This window comes from Buceros rhinoceros, unplaced genomic scaffold (genome assembly GCF_000710305.1).
Source record: "Buceros rhinoceros silvestris isolate BGI_N320 unplaced genomic scaffold, ASM71030v1 scaffold573, whole genome shotgun sequence".
Classification (NCBI taxonomy): Eukaryota; Metazoa; Chordata; class Aves; order Bucerotiformes; family Bucerotidae; genus Buceros; species Buceros rhinoceros.
In genome coordinates this window covers 1-20,220 of record NW_010405145.1, presented here as the reverse complement: position 1 = coordinate 20,220, position 20,220 = coordinate 1, and the positions used below count along the sequence as shown (strand labels likewise).

At 40.2% G+C, this 20,220-nt stretch overlaps 1 protein-coding gene across 1 annotated transcript; it reads right to left on the bottom strand.

Moving 5' to 3' along the window:
• Positions 1-17,697: 17,697 nt before the first annotated feature.
• Positions 17,698-19,205, bottom strand: MYCN (v-myc avian myelocytomatosis viral oncogene neuroblastoma derived homolog; the record flags this gene model as incomplete). Its single annotated transcript, XM_010133599.1, has 1 exon — positions 17,698-19,205. A coding segment is annotated over one exon (594 nt), but the record flags the coding sequence as incomplete, so codon positions are not given.
• Between the last annotated feature and the right edge of the window lie 1,015 nt (positions 19,206-20,220).

Here is a 20,220-nt window from a genome sequence, read left to right as displayed (position 1 = left end):
AAAGAGTGTGCTTAATTAAGAGATACCACATACATGTCACCGCAGGGAAGCTTTCAGTTGGGAAAGTAATTCATTGACTCTATGTGCATTTTGCATCCAAGACCAAATTCTGTAAGGGGAAGAAAGAAGGTAAGATGTTACAGCCTTGTCTGGCCGCATTCCTGTTGCACAAAAGAACCAAAAAGAATGAGGAAGAGAGTCCCGGAGCAATGCAGGGGTGAGAGACAGAGCTGAGAGGCAAAACTGGAGGCTGGATTTTGTACCTGGCTCTGTATGTCAGCTGGGACCTGTAAATGTCCAAATGCCAGGACTGTAGGAGAGATCCTTTGACCTTGGTGAAACTCTTCTTGGCACCACACATGAGTATGAGCTGCAATTAAACATGTTACTTGGTATAAAAACAAAAGCTTTCTTAGAAGACATCTGAATTTGGGAGGCTCTGGTTGTAGTAAAAGTAACTTAAAGACTGAAATTGGAAGACCCTTTGTCCGTTAGGCCATGAAAATTTATTCGTGATATTTATTACAACAATTTCCGTGGGCTGTCTCTGGAACTAAGTCAAGCTAGCATGACCGTGGTGCATCACGGACTGCTAAGCATAGCTGTTTGCACTGATGCAGCTGAGTCCCCATACCTCCCAGCACAAGGTGGCCACATGCAGCCTCCTTACTGGGAGTGCTCCCTGGTCCATGCTAACCCCCAGCTGCCCCTGATCACTGGTTGTGTCAAACTCCTGCCAGGACACGTGCTGGCCATGTAACAGTAGGGACAATCACAGGCCACTGCCAACGTCTGTGCCCTGGGCCTCTTTCACTTGCTAGATCGCAGATAATCTGACAAATCCAAACACTAAATCAATAGGATTTGGTGGGAACTGGGACAGGCTCAGCTGGTCTGTCTTTGTTTAATTTTTCTAATTACATCCTTAATTTCCGCAGGTCTCGTTATTTATAGTACAATAGCAACATTACCTAGAGAAAGAAAAAAGAAATGGGATTAAGAAGTTCAAAACAAACAAAAATGTTACATTTCTGAAAATGTATGAAACAGACCTTTCCATCGGGGCCCAATCCTGCTCTCTACACCAAGACAACAAGACTATAGTATCCAGGGCTCAGTCCATGGATAGTCTGGGGCTTCACATCTCAGCTGAGCAACTGAAGAGACTACTGGTAAACCTGCAACTTTAGTGCAGAAAATCGAGCACAGGTCATAGTCTGAGGAAGGTTTTTAAAAGCTATTTTATGTTTCTTTGAAAGAAAATTGGGGAAGACAGGAAGAGAGAAGGAGGGAAGGTTTGGTCACAGGACTGGGAACCACCAACTTCTACTTTGAAGCCACAATACACTATTTTTTAATAGCTCCGCACAAGTCACTTGGTCCTTCTGTCTTTACCTACTTACCTCAGTGCAGCAGGAAGCAGAAAGCTTTGAGGAGCATTTAGCAGTCTGAAATACCAAGGCAGCTTGTCCATGGAAGAGTATTCATAATTCCAATGCAGTCAGTGGAGCATCACAGATTTACTAGAGGTCTAAAGCCTAGTGTGAAAGGCCCCAAAAGTGCTGTTCTGCGTGGGTATGGGCATATATGTGTAAAAATATTTCATAAAACTGGCACTGCATTGCATATTTGGGCAGAGAAAAATAATAAAACTGCATCCCCAAAGAAACAGCTCGCTGTGGTTTAGGTCATGATTCATAATCCAATAAAGTAAAAAATATTCTTGCTGTTTCACTGGTTGGTTCACAGGTACTTTGTATTATATTTGTTGTTGTCCAATTGCTATTCCTTCTTTTATAGTCTTTCTACTCTCTTAGTCTGGCTCATTTGTCAATACATTACAATACCTATGTAATGGTCCTAGTAACAAAGCACGATAAAAATCAAGATATAATGAGTTGGCTTTACTTAGAATAGAAAACAGATAGGATACTTTTCAGAATGTTTGAAAAATCAACACATTTCCCTTGTAATAGCTCTGCAGAGAAGGACCTGGGGATCCTAGTGGAGAAGTTAACCATGAGCCAGCAATGTGCTCTTGTGGCCAAGAAGGCCAATGGTATCCTGGGGTGCATTAAGAATAGAGTGACCTGCAGGTTGACGGAGGTTCTCCTTCCTGTCTACTCTGCCCTAGTAAGGCCACATCTGGAGGACGGTGTCCGGTTCTGGACTGTGTCCAGCTCAAGAGAGATAGGGAGCTACTAGAGAGAGTCTAATGGAGTGTTACAAAGATGATGAGGGGACAGGAGCATCTGCTTTGTGAGGAAAGGCTGAGAGACCTGGGGCCATTTAGCCTGGAGAAGAGAAGACTGAGAGGGGATCTTACGAGTGCTTATCAGTATCTAAAAGGTGGGTGTCAAGAGGATGGGGCCAGACTCTTCCTCAGTGGTGCCCAGCAACAGAACAAGGGTCAGTGGACACAAACTGGAACACAGGACATTCCATCCGAACATGAGGAAAAACTTCTTTGCTTTGGGGGTGACAGCCCTGGAACAGACTGCCCAGAGAGGTTGAGGAATCTCCTTCTCTGGAGATATTCAGAACTCGCCTGGACATGATCCTGTGCAACCTGCTCTAGTTGAACCTGGTCTAGCAGGGGAGTTGGACTAGATGATGTCCAGAGGTCCCTTCCAACCCCCACCATTTTGTGATTCTGTAATATCTAATAATTAGCATTATTCTCATTTTGCGGTTTATACCAGAAATAGACATTGACTCACTAGCCTTAATGAAGCATCTGTAACTCTGTAAGATGAGTTTCACTTTGCAAGTTCTGGGTCTCACACTCTGCACTGCGAGAAGCAAATCCACATTTTTTCAAGGTTCCACTGCTGCTGCGAAGACTGCAATATTATTAAGTCGAGCCATTTGGAATGACATTTCCAGCTTTTGTTTTCTTACTGAGTTTCATTTTACTTTCTTCCTCTACAAAACTATGCCCAGTATAACATGGGATAAAATTGTAAGGCTTACCTAATTACTACTGCATTACACTTGTATGAATACTGCAGATACTGAACATTAGACAAATTACTCATACAACAATGCAGTGGCTCTTGCTGTGGCACAGGATTTCTCTGGGAATGTTATTTTATTGTATTTCATTTAGTGCTTGCTTGTTTAAGGGGGAAGAACAGACATTGCTGTATTTCAGTTTGACCGAGCAAGCATTCTGGCCTCAGTCCAGCAAATCATTTAAGCTGGTGCTTAAATGTAATGAAATGAAATTTAAGTTCATAGTATTGCCTATGCATTTAACATACAGCATGGGCTTAAGTGCTTTATACAAAGCAGGACCAGAATGATTAAAAACTTTTAAAATAAGGCCCATGTATTTTTACACACACAATTCTTAAAACCCTAATACTGTTAAAAGGGACATTTTCCACTGCCTATGCTATGAAAACACTGTGTAGTTCCTCCCATCCCCTTCCACTTCCCCCCACTTCCCCCCTCCCCCCCCAAGCCAACTAACTTTTCTTGATCTGACAATCTGACAGCTATATCCTGTGTAACTGCTAGTCTGGCCCTTTTTAAAAATATCCTATTAAGTTAAGTGGAAGCTTTGCCTGAGCAAGGTATGCAGAAATGAGTCACAGGGAGTATATGGAATTTTCTCAGGACTTAGGGCTGTGCCTGTTGTAGCCAAAGGCTAAATCTCCAGTGGAACTCACTGGTGTTCCTCAGAGTACATTTGCTTTCCATACCAATCTCTGTTTTAGTGGGAAACATAAAATCAACATGAAAGTCATGCTGAAACACATCACAAAGAAAGGTGTGTTCTTAAATTGGGTTACCTAACCCAGGTTAGATAATTTAAGCTGTGGTTGCACAGCAATTTAAACCAATCTAACTACTGGCTGCCAGGGAAAGTGGAACCACGTCAGCCAGCAGTTATATGTGCATCAGCCACTGCTGCCCTGCAGCCCCAGCTTCTACCAGCAACCAAGACAGACAAGGTTAACTGGAGTCAGCTAATATGGAACATAACTTGCTGATGTTGCTTAAAGCCCCCACTGCTTTAACCTGACCATGTAAAGATACTACTGAATTTTTATGAGTTTTTGCAATGTAGACAGGCCTGGAGAACCTTTTCAGGAACACAGAAACACAGAAACTCAGTAGCGCTGACTGCTGTCCACAATAAAAGAAAACACAGTTCCTTCCTCAGAAGTTTTAAAGTCCCTGTTATATTTCCACTGTAAAGGCCCTAAGATCTTAGCAAAAGGGGGGAAAAAAGCAAAAGCTGGCTTTACTATTTATAAGAAGCTCCCAGCGAAACAACAAGAACAAAATAGCTGTTTTGTTTTGCAGGTTAGATGCCTAGGGATTTATTTGTTTGCGTGTCTGTCTGTTTGTTTGTTTCTGCCAAGAGCAGAAACAAGCTTCCTGAATTACTCTGCAGTGAATCAATCCTTTTTCAACAGAAGCATTAAAATCCTCTAGGTTTCATTCATTAACAGAATAATAGATATATTTTGCTTGGTAGCGTTTATTTGAATTACAACCACATGGAACTCAGAACAAAGCTAGGGTGGCTGCATAGACCTCCTCAAAATTCTGTTTTAGATTGTTTCTGCTACAAGACCTGACTAAGCATAGCAGTTATCTAAAATATATAGGTTTTCTGCTGCTCCGTTTTTCTTGCCATCTCCAATTACTGCTTGCCAAAATTAATTTTTATACGGTTATTGTTTTGCATTTCTAGCACATCTCAAAAAAAATAAGGAAACAATTATGCTTTTGGTTGAAGAACAGAGCATGAGCTAATCATACATATTTTCTCAGCTATCCTCATGCCTTCATGCTAGAGAATTCTTTCTCAAACTTACCATTGGCTTAGTATAGATTTAAAGAACATCCCCATGCATTTTACACAGTATAGAAGGAGCTGAGCACTTTTGGCCCAATTTTTGTAGCTTTCACTCATAAATAAAGAGGTGGGAAGAGAGAAAGCAGAGATATGCACAGGTACATGTGAACAGATGTTGGCCTTGATCTTTGAAATAATGTTATGTTACCCCATTTATCTGAAGATACTTTGAATGAGAAAGGTGGGCACAGATTCACTTATCTTGCATTCTTTTATGTTTATATTTCATTTCTGAATGCTGACTTCAGCACTCGGTTTCTCTGCGTGCCAGAGGTGTGGTCTCTGGTGACAGAGGAAAGGGATAAAGGTTGTAAGATGAGGCTCTTGTATGTGGTGATACAAAATTGTCCAAGGAGTCTGTTCCTATCCAGGATGCTGTACAGATGAAAACACACTTTATAAGCCCCAAGGCACTTCTCTTTGCCTCCTTGTGCAGAATGTCGATCCCTGAGGCTACAGTAACGCCCACGAGCAGGAGAAAGGATTTAGCCCAGCACTGAAAGACTGTAGTGTTAGGAAATGGAAAACACATTAGAAATGTGTGTTACCTTCAGCTGGAAAACCTAAGCAACTCATTTTATTTCCACTCAACAAAACCGTCAAGAGAACTTGTGCTGATTTATATTCAGGTATCTACACTGGGACATGCACCTTATCTCTCTGGATAAGGGTTAAGGTATGATTCAGCATAAGGGAGAAATGAGACAATGTTCTAGGCGTTAGTATGTTGGATTTTGCCTTGTTTTGTAAGAGCTGTAGAATTTCCTGTCTGAAGATTGTCAGTTCACTTTCATCTTCTCATCTCTAATTACATTTATTATATTCCAGAAGACTAGAAATAAACTAAATTCTATGCTAACCTGAAACTTAAAAGCAGAGGATGAGGATTAGGGCAAAGAATTTGTTCAGGTTTGATCTCAGGTAGATAAAAACCAAACAAAATGAATTTACTTCTTCTCCCCGAACTAGTGCTAAAATATCTTAGCACTGAGCTAGAAGGTATTGGCTGGGTTTATATCTTTAATTCTCTCCCTTTCAGTTTCCTGTAGGTCAGTGAGCTGTACACCAAACTCTCTGGTCCAGTGTGGCCCAGGAAATTGCAAATATTTTCAGCTGTGTCAGGTTCTGCATATGCAAGTTAGGAGGTTCAAAGGGAAGTTTAATTGACACTAATCCTCATCTTGACTTTTGCTCACCTCCTCCTCTTTTCCCACTAAGACTTCCCACCTTCCCACCTCAAAGCCACAGAAGCTTTACAATTTTTCTTATAAAAATATATATATTTAACCCTTTGGCAATCTCTTAATGCCCTCTTATTAAATCCCTTAACTCCTTTTATTAAGTCCACGGTAATTAAAATGATTATAAACCTCTCTTGAGAGATTATACCCTTTAATCACAGTGCATATTTGCTGAGGTGTAGGCGACATTTGTGGTGTATCTAATACAAAAATACTTTGGGCAAAGATGTTTAATAACAATTTTTAAAACTAAGATCCTGATTAAGGAGGTCTGGGGCATTAAAAATCTTATGTACGTGTGGTCACAATGAAACATTGATGGACTTCAAATATTTTTCCACATATACAATGACACTGTTATAATCAGGTTTCTCAATTTATTTCAACTCCAGCTCCTTGGCTGGCATAATCTGTCCTAATGCGATTGACTCCCAAGGTACTACCACTACTTCATACCAGCGCAGGTTTTGAGGCAACCAGAACAAAGACACAGGTAAAATCCCTTCTTGGGTCATTATTCTTCAGCCAGTGAAAGAAAAATCAAGGACTTTTCTTCTGCAGTGGGCTTGGATCTCTTGTCTGGGTCCCCCAAACTGTGCACTCACCCCATTGGCAGGAATAGTCAGATGAATGCACCTCCTTGAAAATACATATGGTTGGATGTTGTTGCAGCACAGTTGTGCACAAAGTAAGTTTAGGAACCCCTGTTCCAGTGTAAAATATAAACATGCACTGAACTTTTATCATCGAGGTTTGAGGTTTAATTAGGACATTATTTGTTAGAATTTTTCACTCACAAAACTATGGTTCATTGTCATGTTCATAGGTCATCAAATAGGACCGAGAGATATGTAGTCAGCTCTCAATAGTTACTGATCTCTTCTCTGGCTATTGGTAAGTCGTTTACTCTCTGTGTTCCTTCTGTTTTTTCATGCCTGTTAATATACAGCTTGAATTTCAGTTGACACTTCTAAGACCAATTTCTCAGGTGTTCAAAAGCTGAGTCTTCTTCAAGGGAAACACACATGTCATAATACACACATTATAGGCTGAGGGCACTCTTACTAAGTTGTAGAATGACGTTGCTCAGTATGGAAAGTATTTACTTACTCTGACACTTCCTACTAGACTTATTCCTGAAATTTCAAAATTAAAGAGTTCTGATAAAAAATAAACTAGGTATCCAAGATTCATTTTGTTTTATTGCCATTCTTTATTAACAGTGAAGAAAAATAATATTTTTAAAACTTTTCACTAGGATAGACAGCCAAATGCCTTACTTTTGACCACTTCTAATTGCTATTTATTTTCACGGGTGCCTACATAACTGAAGCATCTAAGCTCTGCATATTCTCAACATCAGAAGCAGAAAAGAAAGCTGTAATTTTATCAAAATCTTTATCTTTTAAGTGTTCTGAGGCTAATAGTGAATGTATATGCTTATATATTCCAGAAAATAACATTCAATCTTTAAAACATGCTCCTGACAAAAGTTAAACTATTAATTAATATCCACTATTCTATCCATTTTACTCTAACTTCTTTTTGTAAAGAAGTCTTTTGCAAACAAACATCAATGAGAAATTAAGAACTCAAAAAATGGAAGATAATATGAAATACAGGACAAGACAAGGGACAAATTAGAACTTAGGAAGTTCCACCTAAACAGAAGTAGAAGCTTCTTTACTTTGAGGGTGGCAGAGCCCTGGAACAGGCTGCCCAGCGAGATTTTGGAGTCTCCTTCTCTGGAGATATTCAGAACCTGCCTGGACCCAATCCTGTGCAACCTGCACTAAGTGAAGTCGAGGAGGGGTGTTAGACTAGATGATGTCCAGAGGTGCCTTCTAACCCTTTACCATTTTGTGATTCTGTGATACAGTGCAACTTAACTTGGCATACCTGCAATTTTCATTTAGAAGTCTTGGAAGGTCTTGAGTTCTCACTTTGTATATTTCTACTGAAGTCAACATACCTATAGCCACTCAGCAAATGTTCAGCAGCTCACAGAGTGAGACCCTGCATTTTAGACTTAAATAAAAAAAAATACATCGAGACATAATATAACTAGTAGGAAATGTGAGACTGCAAAGCAAAAGAGATGATGTGACTCATGTAAATGTTTGAATGAAAGGAGGAACTGATATAGGATGATATGGAAAAATTATTAAGGATAACAGGAGCTGTGAAAAGAAATAGTTTTTTTAAAGGAACAGAGAAATAAAAATATAAGGACTACTGGAGTAATTTTATAGAAACAAGTGAAAAGAAACACTGAAATAGAATTTAAGAGGTGCAATAATAGATCTAGTTGTAAAAGTTAAAAGTTATTTTTCTAAATGTTCATCTCTGGTTTTCTTCTGTGGTGGTTTTTTGTTTTGGTTTTGGCTTGGTTTTTTTACATTGAAAAGAATATGATATGTGCTATCATTTCATTTAATTTAAAATGTTGTCAGTATATCAATATCTGAAATGTATCAGCATGCCCCATGAGTGATCTTTGTGTATGTTTGAGAAGGAGAAAATAAGGTCCTGCCCACCATGCAATATGGTAACATAACAGATGATTTAGGAAATTTTATTGGTAATGCAAGCAATTTTCTGGAAATTATGAATATTGCTGTACATTGATGATATGAGAGGATAAAAGAAATTCAAGGATGCTAAAGTTATGGAGATATTATAGACAACCAAAGCAAAAAAACCATATCAGTGATACAGAAGAACTAGAAGGAACTGGGTTTCAGATTACTTGACTAGTTCAAGAAAAACCTTTAAGATATATAAATTAAATAAAATGAGTGGAAGACAGAAGTAGTAGGACTTGACTTGTAATTTATGGCACTGAAATTAGGTGATAATGCGTAGATATTTCCATGTTCATAGTGAACTTGTAGAGTTCCTTTTATAGCCAAAGGAGAGCTAATCAATACAGTGAACTGAGCCTAGAGAACTAATTCAATTCATCCTAAAATAGACACCTACTCTGAATCACTCTCCTGTAACAGCACCTAGATATCAAGCTTTCAATTAGATATCTACAGACATCCAGATTTAGGTCTCTTAAGCTGAACCCCACATTAGATATCTACATGAATCTCATCACCCAAGGCTTCTCTATAATTAACACAGGAAAATGAGTACTTCTAGGGTTATTTTAAATATTTTTTAAGGGTTAAATTAATTGTGCACTAAATAATAACTATTTTCTCTGTTGACTAAAAAGAATTGTTATCTGGTCAGATGAATCCCCCTTCCCTCCTACATGGTACTATGCTGAGGGAGGCAAAACAAAAGATGAGAAGTAATGAATCAGATCAGCATAAATATGTTTAAAGAATGAAAATAATAGAAATTATTGAAGTACGGAACATCATTACATAGCTTCATAACAGCATTAATGTGTGTTTGAAAGAAGGGTTCATAAATGTGTGGGTTCACAACACTACGATATCCAATGTTACTTTGTACAACTATGTTCCTATTCCATTCATTGAAGAAATAATATATTGGACTTGAAGCATGTTGGGGTTTACCCAGGCTTATTTGGCCTGAAGTAGAGCTTTTAGAGAAATGTTTCTAATCGTAATTATTGAGTATGTGGCTCAGGAATGGTGCCTGGGAACCTTGACCAAAACTTTCTCGGAGAGGATGCTAGATATCACCATTTTCATTTTAACACCTGATTTAGGAATCTAAATATTATTTTCTAGCTCTTTTGGAAAAAATTCACAGATGCTGCACATGTGCCTAAATTCCTTTTAGTTTCACAATGCAAACATTTATCCAAACTATTTGATGTTAGAAAACTTTGTAGGTTTGAGTATTATATGCTGTCACGTCTATATCTATGTTTAAAGATTTGTGACTTTCTCAATCCTACCAACTGCTACTAACTCCAGAGTCTCCTGAATTTTCACTAGTTACATTTGTAAAGTGGCCAAAATACTGCTGAAGCTCTGAACATAATGAACTGCTCAGACCCTAGTAGAAGTCAAATCTTCATGGTATTCTTGAACTGAGACAGAGAACTTCCATATCAGCAGTAGTGCAAAATACTGTAGATATGCTGTGATTGCATCTAAGACATTAACATCTTATGGGTCTCTCCACATAACATCACCATCATGGCTTGGCTTCGCGAACGAAGATCTGGGAAGGGCTTTTCCCACGCTCACTGCAAGCGATGAGTGCACCCTTTGGGCCTGCGCGGTGGATTTTTTAGGTGAGGCGCAGCATGCATGGAACTGGCTCCACCCTTTACACCTGAGGTTCATCTGCCAGCGCCTAGCGAGCTTGGACGGTGACAGCGAAGTCCTCAGGTGGTAGGTTTGGTTAGAGTATCCTTCTCTTAGATGATGGATGCCTTACAGGGCTAAACAAGCTCCATCTGCCCAGGTCCAGAGTTAGAGTTGTCCTTCTCCTAGGATGATTGCCCGAAGGCTAGTGAGCCCATCCTGCCCGTGGACACACTTTGTCTGACCCTTCAGCTGAGACCTGTCTGGCTTGGGAGACCCCACCAGAGGCACATGCCACCACCAGCACAGCTCTCAACCTCACAAGGGCACACAAGCTCCTTCCCCACGGCAAGGGGGTGCCCATGAAAGAGTTGCTGCTCTACCTCCCGACATCATAGACCCGGGCACGGGGCGGCTGGGGCCTGCCAAGAATGGGAGTCCTGGAGGATACCATAATAACAGCTGTAAATAGCTGATGGGCAGAAAGACGGTATGATACCTCCACAAAAAAAAATACGGAAATTGTTTGTGCTGCTTGCTAGGACAGTCGTTTTGGAGATGACACCAAATTGAATGGTGTGGCTGACACCCCTGAGGGATGGGATGCCATCCAGAGGGACCTGGATGAGCTCGAGATGTGAGCCCATATGAACCTCATGAAGTTTAATAAGGTTAAGTGCAAGGTCCTGCACATTGATCAGGGCAACTCTGGTATCTACACAGGCTGAGGGATGAAGGTTATTGAGAGTAGCCCTGTGGAGAAGGACTATGGGGTACTTACTGGTGGATGAAAAGATGGACATGAGCCAGCAATGTGCAATTGCAGTCCAGAAGGCCAACAGTATCCTGGGCTGCATCAGAAGAAGCCTAACCAGCAGGTCAAGAGAAGTGATTCTCCCCCTCTACTTTGCCTTCGTGAGACCCCACATGGATTACTGCATCCAGCTCTGAAGTCCTCAGCACAGGAAAGACATGGACGTGTTGGAGAGGGTCCACAGGAGGACCACAAAAATTATCAGAGGGATGGAACACTTCTGCTGTCTGAGAGTGTTGGGGTTGTTCAGCCTGGAGAAGAGAAGACTCCGGGGAGACCTTATGGCAGCCTTTCAATACTTAAGGGGGGTCTGTAAGACAGATGTGGACAATCTTTTTAGCAGGGCCCGTTGCAATAGGACAAGGAGTAGTTTTATACTAAAAGGAGGACCACAAAAATTATCAGAGGGATGGAACACTTCTGCTGTCTGAGAGTGTTGGGGTTGTTCAGCCTGGAGAAGAGAAGACTCCGGGGAGACCTTATGGCAGCCTTTCAATACTTAAGGGGGGTCTGTAAGACAGATGTGGACAATCTTTTTAGCAGGGCCCGTTGCAATAGGACAAGGAGTAGTTTTATACTAAAAGAGGAGAGATTTAGACTAGGTATAAGGAAGAAATTTTTGACAATGAGGGTGGTGAAACACTGAAACGGGTTGCCCAGAGAGGTGGTAGATGCCCCATGCCTGGAAACATTTAAGATCTGCTAAGGGAGTCTGAGCAACCTGATTTAATTGAAGATGTCCCTGCTCACTGCAGGGTGGTTGGACTAGATGACTTTAAAGGTTCCCTCCAACCCAAATTATTCTATGATTTTAGTTGCCATTAAAAAAAAAAAAAAATTCAATGGCACTTATCTCCATTTTGCTTCCTAACACCATAAAAAAAAAAAGAAAAAAAAAAAGTTTTAGCATTCAAATGACAATGCAATTAAATTAACTATATATCCTTCATTCATCCACAGTTTTATTTGAAGAAATAAACCTAATAAGCTGAAATTTTGTCCAAATCACTGCTTTAAATTTCATCTGGGGAGCAAGATCAGCAATGGATCAAGCAACTTTTTGATGGTACCCAGCAGCAATAAAGAAGCCCTTAACATAGTTCATGTAATCACCCTTGTCACATTGCAATCACTTTCTCCATGGTATAGAGCAGTGTTTGGGCCCATTCCAGTAACTAGATGCTTACTGGAGATGCTCTTAACTGTCCTCTGGGAAGAGCCTGTGTGTGTCTGGTGTCTACATAAGGAGGATGAGGAAAACAAGCATCTAGGTGCTTGAAACTGCGTAATGCTTGTTAGATTAGAAAGTGCAGCTAAACAGATGTAGAAAACATGATTCATCCTACCTCTAATATAAAACTACACAATATTTAGCTGTTAGACACTGCCCTTTAGGACAATGGGACTTTTGTCATAATTTTGTCTTTATTGATATAGTAAGTCATGGGAACAAAATCTAACCTCAGCTTCAGTTGATATCATAGAATCATAGAAGTGTTTGGGTTGGAAGAAACCTTGAAGATCATCTAGTTCCAACCTTCCTGCCATGGGCAAGGACACCTCCCACCAGACCAGGCTATCAGACCAAAACCCTATCCAACCTGGCCTTGAACACTTCTAGGGAGGGGGCATCTACCACCTCCCTGGGAAACCTGTTCCAGTGCCTAACCACCCTCACAGTAAAGAACTTGTTCCTTAGATCCAATCTAAATCCCCCCTCTTTCAGTTTAAAGCCATTACCCCTTGTCCTATCAGTACACGCATGTAAAAAGTCCCTCTCCATCTTCCCTGTAGGTCCCCTTGAGGTACTGGAAGGCTCCTATAACGTCTCCCAGGAGCCTTCTCTTCCCCAGCTCTCTCAGCCTGTCCTCACAGCGGAGGTGGGCCACATCACAATCCTGTCAAGGTCCCTCTGTATGGCATCTCTTTCCTCCAGTGTGTCAACTGCACCACACCAACAGCACCAGTCCCAATACCAATCCCCGGGGAATGCCACTAGTCATTGGTCTCCACTTGGACATCAAACCATTGACTGAAATTGTCATTGTCCAACCATCTAGCCAAGTCCTTAACCACTGAGTGGTCCAGCCCATCACAGAAGACAACTTCTCTCCCTAAATGCACAGAGTATAGAAGATAGAAAGCAGATAGGAAGCTGTAAATACTTGAAGCAGACTAATGAGGTTGGGAAATTCAGGACATAGAATAAGAAAAAAGAAATAATATTTTGCCATAAAATTACAATGTCTCTACTTATGTAAGCAATGTCAGATGGAAGAACTATACCATGGCAAATGATATAGCTCACTAACAGAGCAGCTGTAATGGTATATTTGGGGCCTAACGATGATTATGCATATGAAAGTTGAACAGTTCAGAGCTTAGTAACAAAAAGCGTAGCATAGCATGGGTTGGGTTGGAAGGGACCTTCAAAGGTCATCTATTCCTACCCCCCTGCAGTGAGCAGGGACATCTTCAACTAGATCAGATTGGTCAGTGCCCTGTCCAACCTGACCTTGAATAAAAAATAGGGAATGCTTAGTGAATTTGCATGTCATAATTCGGTTATAAGTCTGATAAATTTTGTCTGACCAGTCTACAAAAACATCCTTTTCATCATAGAGTTAAAAAATCCCTTGCCATTAACTGTACTTACTTCGTAGCTACATTTCTTTTTTCATTTCTGCATTATTTAAGAGTGTTATATTTTGATTATAAATACAGGAAACAAAATAACTTTGCTTGCTTTTTCATCAAAGGGCCAAGTGGACATTGGCACTTTGATAAAATACACACTTGTCTTTAGCAGGGGTCATGAATCAACACATATGGAATCCCTTATGTGCATGTAGCATACATGTTAATCATACACACAGCATACAGAGAAGGAATCTTCACAGCTCAGAGATGAAGAATTCGTTTTATCTTCCCTAATTCTACTGTTGATCAAATATGTATTTAGCAAATCTCATTTCATATAAATCATGGTATAAATTGTGAAGCATCTGCCAAGAGTGTGATAACACGATACATTAAAAAATCATTAAATTCATGATCTCAAACTTAAAACTTTGAATAAAATTAAATATTCTCATTTAAACCAGCCACAAGCCAGGAAAATCAGGTATAAGATAGGGCTCCTTTTAGAGTCCCTTTATTCTAGTTTGGTATCCTTCAGTGTACTTCTCAGGTATACATACCTGTAGCAACTGTGCCCTCTGCAAATCATAGACATCACGAAATCTCAAGCCGTCCTTCCAGGACCTGGTGATAAGTTGTTATAACAGTAGCTTGGGGTTTGAGAAATGCACTTTCCTTTGCAGTCATGGCAACAGGTGACCTAGTGGTAATGTCATCATTAACACATTTCAGCTTTTTAAGCTTTCCCGATGGTGTTTCACTTACACCAGTTTATGGCGGAATCATTTAATTTTGGTGTTTCAAGTCTCTTGTGCTCTTAGTGGTATTTTTTAAGAAAATAAACCCAAAAGTGGAAAGGCACCATCCTCTGGGACATGTGATTTGGCAGAAAACCATCTGATTCCATCAGCAGATTATCTCGTACGAGAAAGAACTTGGGAATTTTTATAGCGGGTCAGGTAAGATTGCTATCAATCCAATTCAATTTCCCTTCAGGAATTGACAAAACTCGCTTTTAAATAGCAGTTACTAGGTACTTGCCACATTTTCTAAGAGATTCCCCAGATAGATATGTTTGGGTTTATTATGAAAATATAGTATGTATATTTTTAAAAGTGAATGCTATCTAAAATCATTATTTGACTGAGTCCTTATGGACTCTTCAGTCTAGATAGGCATGCAGGAGGATCTTTTTTTACTGCTGTTGCTTCTGTCCTGTTCTGCTCTGTGTACCCTTCTGGGTACTGATTCTTCAGAAAATATAACTAAATTAATTGTTTACTTCTGCTTTTTCAAAAGCTATCTTCCCTATACCTCTCAATTATTTTTATCCTGTAAATACAAAAGAATCAAACCCCATTATCGTCTAGTTAACAATTGTAACTTAATAACATCCTACAACTGAGATTTTTGTTTACAGAAACATTTGACCTTGACAACTTGCTCTCTACAGCAACAATATGAAAACAAACCTATTAACTCTCAAAAGCTATTTAAAAGAAGGAGGAAAAAAAAAAAAAAGACAAACACGAAGTACTGGTAGCCCAGCATACAGCATCAAACAGTACAGCATATGGGAGCATTTCTGCACCCTATAGGGCCAGATCCTATCTCCATCACTGGGACGTTTATCACTGCATTCAAAAGAATCAGGCCAAGACTCCCACGCTGAAAAAGAGGCTTTCAGATGGTATTTGTGTTGAATATCCAAACAAATCTGAGTATTTGACACCTTTATTATACTCTAAATGCTTGGATACCACAATAGTACAAGACAGAACTGGGTTTTCTCAGGAACAGAAAGAAGTAATTGCTGTCTTCATCTTCCTAATGGGAGGTTACGGGTGGAGACAGACTTTTCTGAGAGTTTAAACACAGAAAGACAGAGGCAATGGACAGGGGTTGCAGCAAAAAAAAAAAAAAATCCAAACAGAGAGTACAAAAATTTGTGTCAGTCTTGGTACTAACAAAATGAATTATCTTGTCTGGAGAGGCTATGGGATCTGTATCCTTGAAGACATTCAAACCTTGGCTGTGTATGACCCTGAGCCACATGATCTAACCTAGAATCTGGCCCTGCTCTGAGTGAAGGATTTGGACCAGGTATTTTTCCAGGAGACGGAAGGGCAAGGGGAAGGGGAAGGAGAAGGAGAAGGAGAAGGGGAACGGGAATGGGAAGGGGAGGGAATTTCTGTTCAATTTTGCATGTTCAATGCGCTGTATTTAGTACCTTCCTAGACTGTAGAGATGGTGATTGTTTTTGTTAGTTTAGACTATGATTTGCATCTTCTAGGAAAGTACTTAGTCAGTATACAGCTGTAACTTTTTTTTTATACTAAGTCTAACTGTAAAGTCACATTAAGAAGCCCCTGTAAGAAGGCATAGGTTAGAAAGACAAAATACAACGGATGTTTGAAAAGCTTTCCTTCTCCTTTAAGAAGACTCATGTGACTTGAAAACAGTACAACAGCAGTTCAACAAAAATTGCTAATAAAATGCAAGTTTGTTGTAGCTAGTAAAATTAAATATACCCTGTCACTGACCACACCAATTGTCTCTGCTTAAGATTTGTCTTTTACTGTTTTTTCACTGTACTGGGAAATTAGAAGCAGCATGATCAAGTCCACGTCAAGGGAAAGAAAAATGACAATTTATAGAAGGATAGTGGTGAAGTCTGAATTTAGAAGATACTAAATCCAAACATTCAGGTCAATTCTTCAAATGGCATAAACTTGTGTAGGCCTATCTGAATCCAAACGACATTATACCTATTGGAAGATCTGGATTTACTGCACTGAAATATTAAATCAAGCCCAATTCCCATGGTTCTTTGTACAGAAGCTGGCTGGGGCCCAAGTATGTACAGGTTATGGGTATACCAACAAGCTGCTGTAGGGCTGTATGGCACATCCATACTGCACTTATTCTCTGTTAATAATTCTCATGGCAAATAAGAGATGTTCTGTATTTCCATCACCAAGCAAGCTACTTCCTATGTGGATAAAGTAGGGGAAGATGTCTCAGACCAGCTCCCTGCAAGTTGATCTTTAAGCTACTTTCTGGCCATTTGGTCATTAATCCATACCTTACTTTTCAGGTACGGTGGGGGAAAGACAATGTCAGAAATACCTGTACAGACTAGAAAATAAAACAACTCCTTGGTCTCAAAGAAGTTACCAAAGTGACCAACATATTTCAGACTTACTTACATGTCTTGCTCCTGTCACACCAATGCCATCACACCTCTTGAGACAACTGCCTGTCAAGTTTCATTGTTCATGTGATGCATGCTTCATAGCTCAGTACCTTCCCTGGAATTTTAAATTTACTAACTTAGCACAGGTATTAACAAACAGGATCTTCAGCTACATTGACTCTATATGCAATGACAGGCTGCTTTAAGGAAAAGCTTTTTGTAATGCAAGTTAAGAATGGCAGTCAAGTAAGATCTTTGTTTACTACAAATATTTCATTTTCTGTGCTGTAGCAAGTGTACCCCCATCATTGACTTCACCTGCCTACCACTGAGGCCAGTCCCTTAGCAGAGACATGCCAGCCATGTTTCTGATGCTTCACAATTCTCTGTGTACAGTGGATATTCCGTAAGTCTTCACATGACACAGGAGCCTTTCCATTAACTGTGGCACGTTAAGCCCCATGAGATGATCCTGACATCACAAGAAACATCTCAAGAATGAAGGAATAGGAAAATTGTTCTTACTACAGTTACTTTTAAATCACAAATGGAAATGTCCTGCCTAGCTGCCTTTTCACAGAGCGTCACCTGTAGTTTAAGTGCCCAGGATATGGGACCATGTTTTTGTATTTCATGAACATTGCAAAGTTAAAGATTTTATTTGTAAGAACATCATTTAAAAGAAAAATAGTAAATGGCACATCATGTAATTGCTATTTATTTTCATAAACATGAGGTATTTCAAAGTGCTATAAGACGCAGCACTAAATGTACATTGTTGGAAGAAATTAAACACAGAACTTTGCAGTAACCCAGTTCTATGCACCAAACATTAACAAATACATTAACTGGAAGAAACAGGCTAGGAAAAGGCATATATAGTAAATTTCTTTACAAAAGTTTCTTAGTTCAAAAAAGTGATAAAGTAATATCTACTCAAAACTTTCACAACTCATTTTCATACGAAAATATAAGTATCAAATTTAGTTATGTATCAGCATCATACTAAAGTATACAGGCAATGTAAGAATTAGTACAGTACATAACAGAGATTAACAATATATTTGTATACAAAAACATGCTCCTCAAACATTGAGGTATTACAGTACTTAGGTATGAACTTCCAGTCTAATACCGGCAGCAAAAGCCACCTCTCATAACCCAAGACATGTACAAAAGGCAAGTGTGTAGATGGTATTTACAGAAAACTCCCACAGGGGTACAAAATGCCAACCCCTAAAGTAACATGTTAGAACATAAGCACCATAAAACTTGGGAATGAACATTTTAAAACTCAACTAGATGTCATCAGCAGCTCCAAATGCTCACAACAATTAAAAAAAAAAAAATCCCCACCATCTACAGTTCTTAAGAAGAAAAACAAAGGCAGTCCATTGTTGTTTGGTAGTCCTGCAATAAACTCCTTGCAAGAACATCCATTTGCTCCGTACCCGGATAATATAGTTTGTCGATTACTTCAGGGACTGGATTGAAAGTAAAACCAACATTCTTAACGTCAAAAAACACAATTTTATTTTAAAGAATCAAAAATGTGCAAAGTGGCAATGACTGTCCTGGTCAGCCAAAAACAAAACAAAACAAAACAAAAAGTTTAGCAAGTCCGCTTGTATTCTATTTTCTTTAGCAACTGTTGTTGTCTGGCTTGCAATTTTTCCTTTTCTAGCAGTAGCTTCTGCTCCTCTGCCTGAAGGGAATGAACATATTCAGTGGCTTTTTTCAAGATCACAACTTTTGCAGCCTTCTCATTTTGAACCAGTTCTGGAACGTGGTCCCTTAACGTGAGGAAACTTGACCGCAGATCATTACGCCGTTGACGCTCCAGGATATTATGATTGCGTCGACGTTCACTATCCTCTGAATCAGAGTTTCGAGGACTTGAACTCTTAGACTTTGGTTGGATTGTGGGCTTTACTGGACGGGGCACCTCGGTTTTTAACTTTTTCTGTGGTGGAGCATCTTCGCTCTCCACATATGGAGATGGCGCGGCATAATTATGCTGCTGGTGAATTGGTGCGCAACGCTTCAAAATCAGTTCATTCTGCTGTGTCCTGACTGATGGAAAAGTGGTATTTTTAGGACGTACTGTAATAGTGAGGGTGGTAACAGCCTTGTTGGAGGAGGAGCGTCTTTTTTCCACTGTCACAACATCAATTTCTTCTTCTTCATCCTCTTCTTCCTCATCTTCATCATCTTTTAGTAACAGAAAATGGAAAATAAAACAGATGTTATTCGCACAGAAAATACTCCGAACAAGTATCAACCCAGATGTACTTATTGACAAAATATGTACAATAAAAGCAGCAGTGAAGTAACTGATGGTAAAAACAGGGTGTGCCCACCATCTGTAGTCAGATACAGATCTGAAAAAGTATGTAATATGCATGACATGAATGAAGAACAGTGATTTAGTAACTTTAATGAGGGTTTTTTTTTAAAAAAATATTCAGTCAAAGCAGGGCTACCACCCACACAACGGCAGCAGCAGAAAAATAGTTTTTTAGACAGAATGTATGGATTTTGAATGGCATTGTAGACCTGCGGTACAAAAGGCATGCAAAGTGCCACAACACAGCTCCTGCTTGGTAGAAAAGCAGCCGGAAAACGAAACAATCGCTGGGTTATTCTGAGGCAGAAGGTGAAGCTGCTCCAGCCAGGGACCCTTTAAGCCTGCGCTTGGTGCTCTGCCAAGAAGACAGCTGTTGGAAGTGCTTCCTCACCCAAAGCTGTCAAACCAGACATTAAAGGGACAGCAGGCTTTGAAACACAGGACGGATCACCAAGTGTATGGCGATGGTCGCACGGACCAGCTCATCTACAGGCGTGTTTCAGGCCAAATGGACTTCTCTGCAAGCACAGACAGGAGATGTTTCTGGGCTTTTCAGGCTCTGTCAGTGCACGTGCAAGTGGCGGTCTGAGGGGTCACTAGCCCGATCCACCCTTCCCAAATCACGCCTAAGGGTAGACACGGTCAACCCTAAGGAACCCTGTTCTCGGGGTGACAGTGGTAGCCCGCTCTGTCCACCAAACTCCCCCCAGCAACGGCCGCTGGGATGGGTCACGCTAGCCACGGAGGACAGGAGAAGGTAAGGAAGCCCCGTGGGGGTCGGCAGTACCGCGCTACCCCACGGGTTGGGCCTACTGCCCGGCGAAGCTCCTGGCCCCCACTTCCCCCGGGCTTGTTGCTGCCGGAACAGGACGCC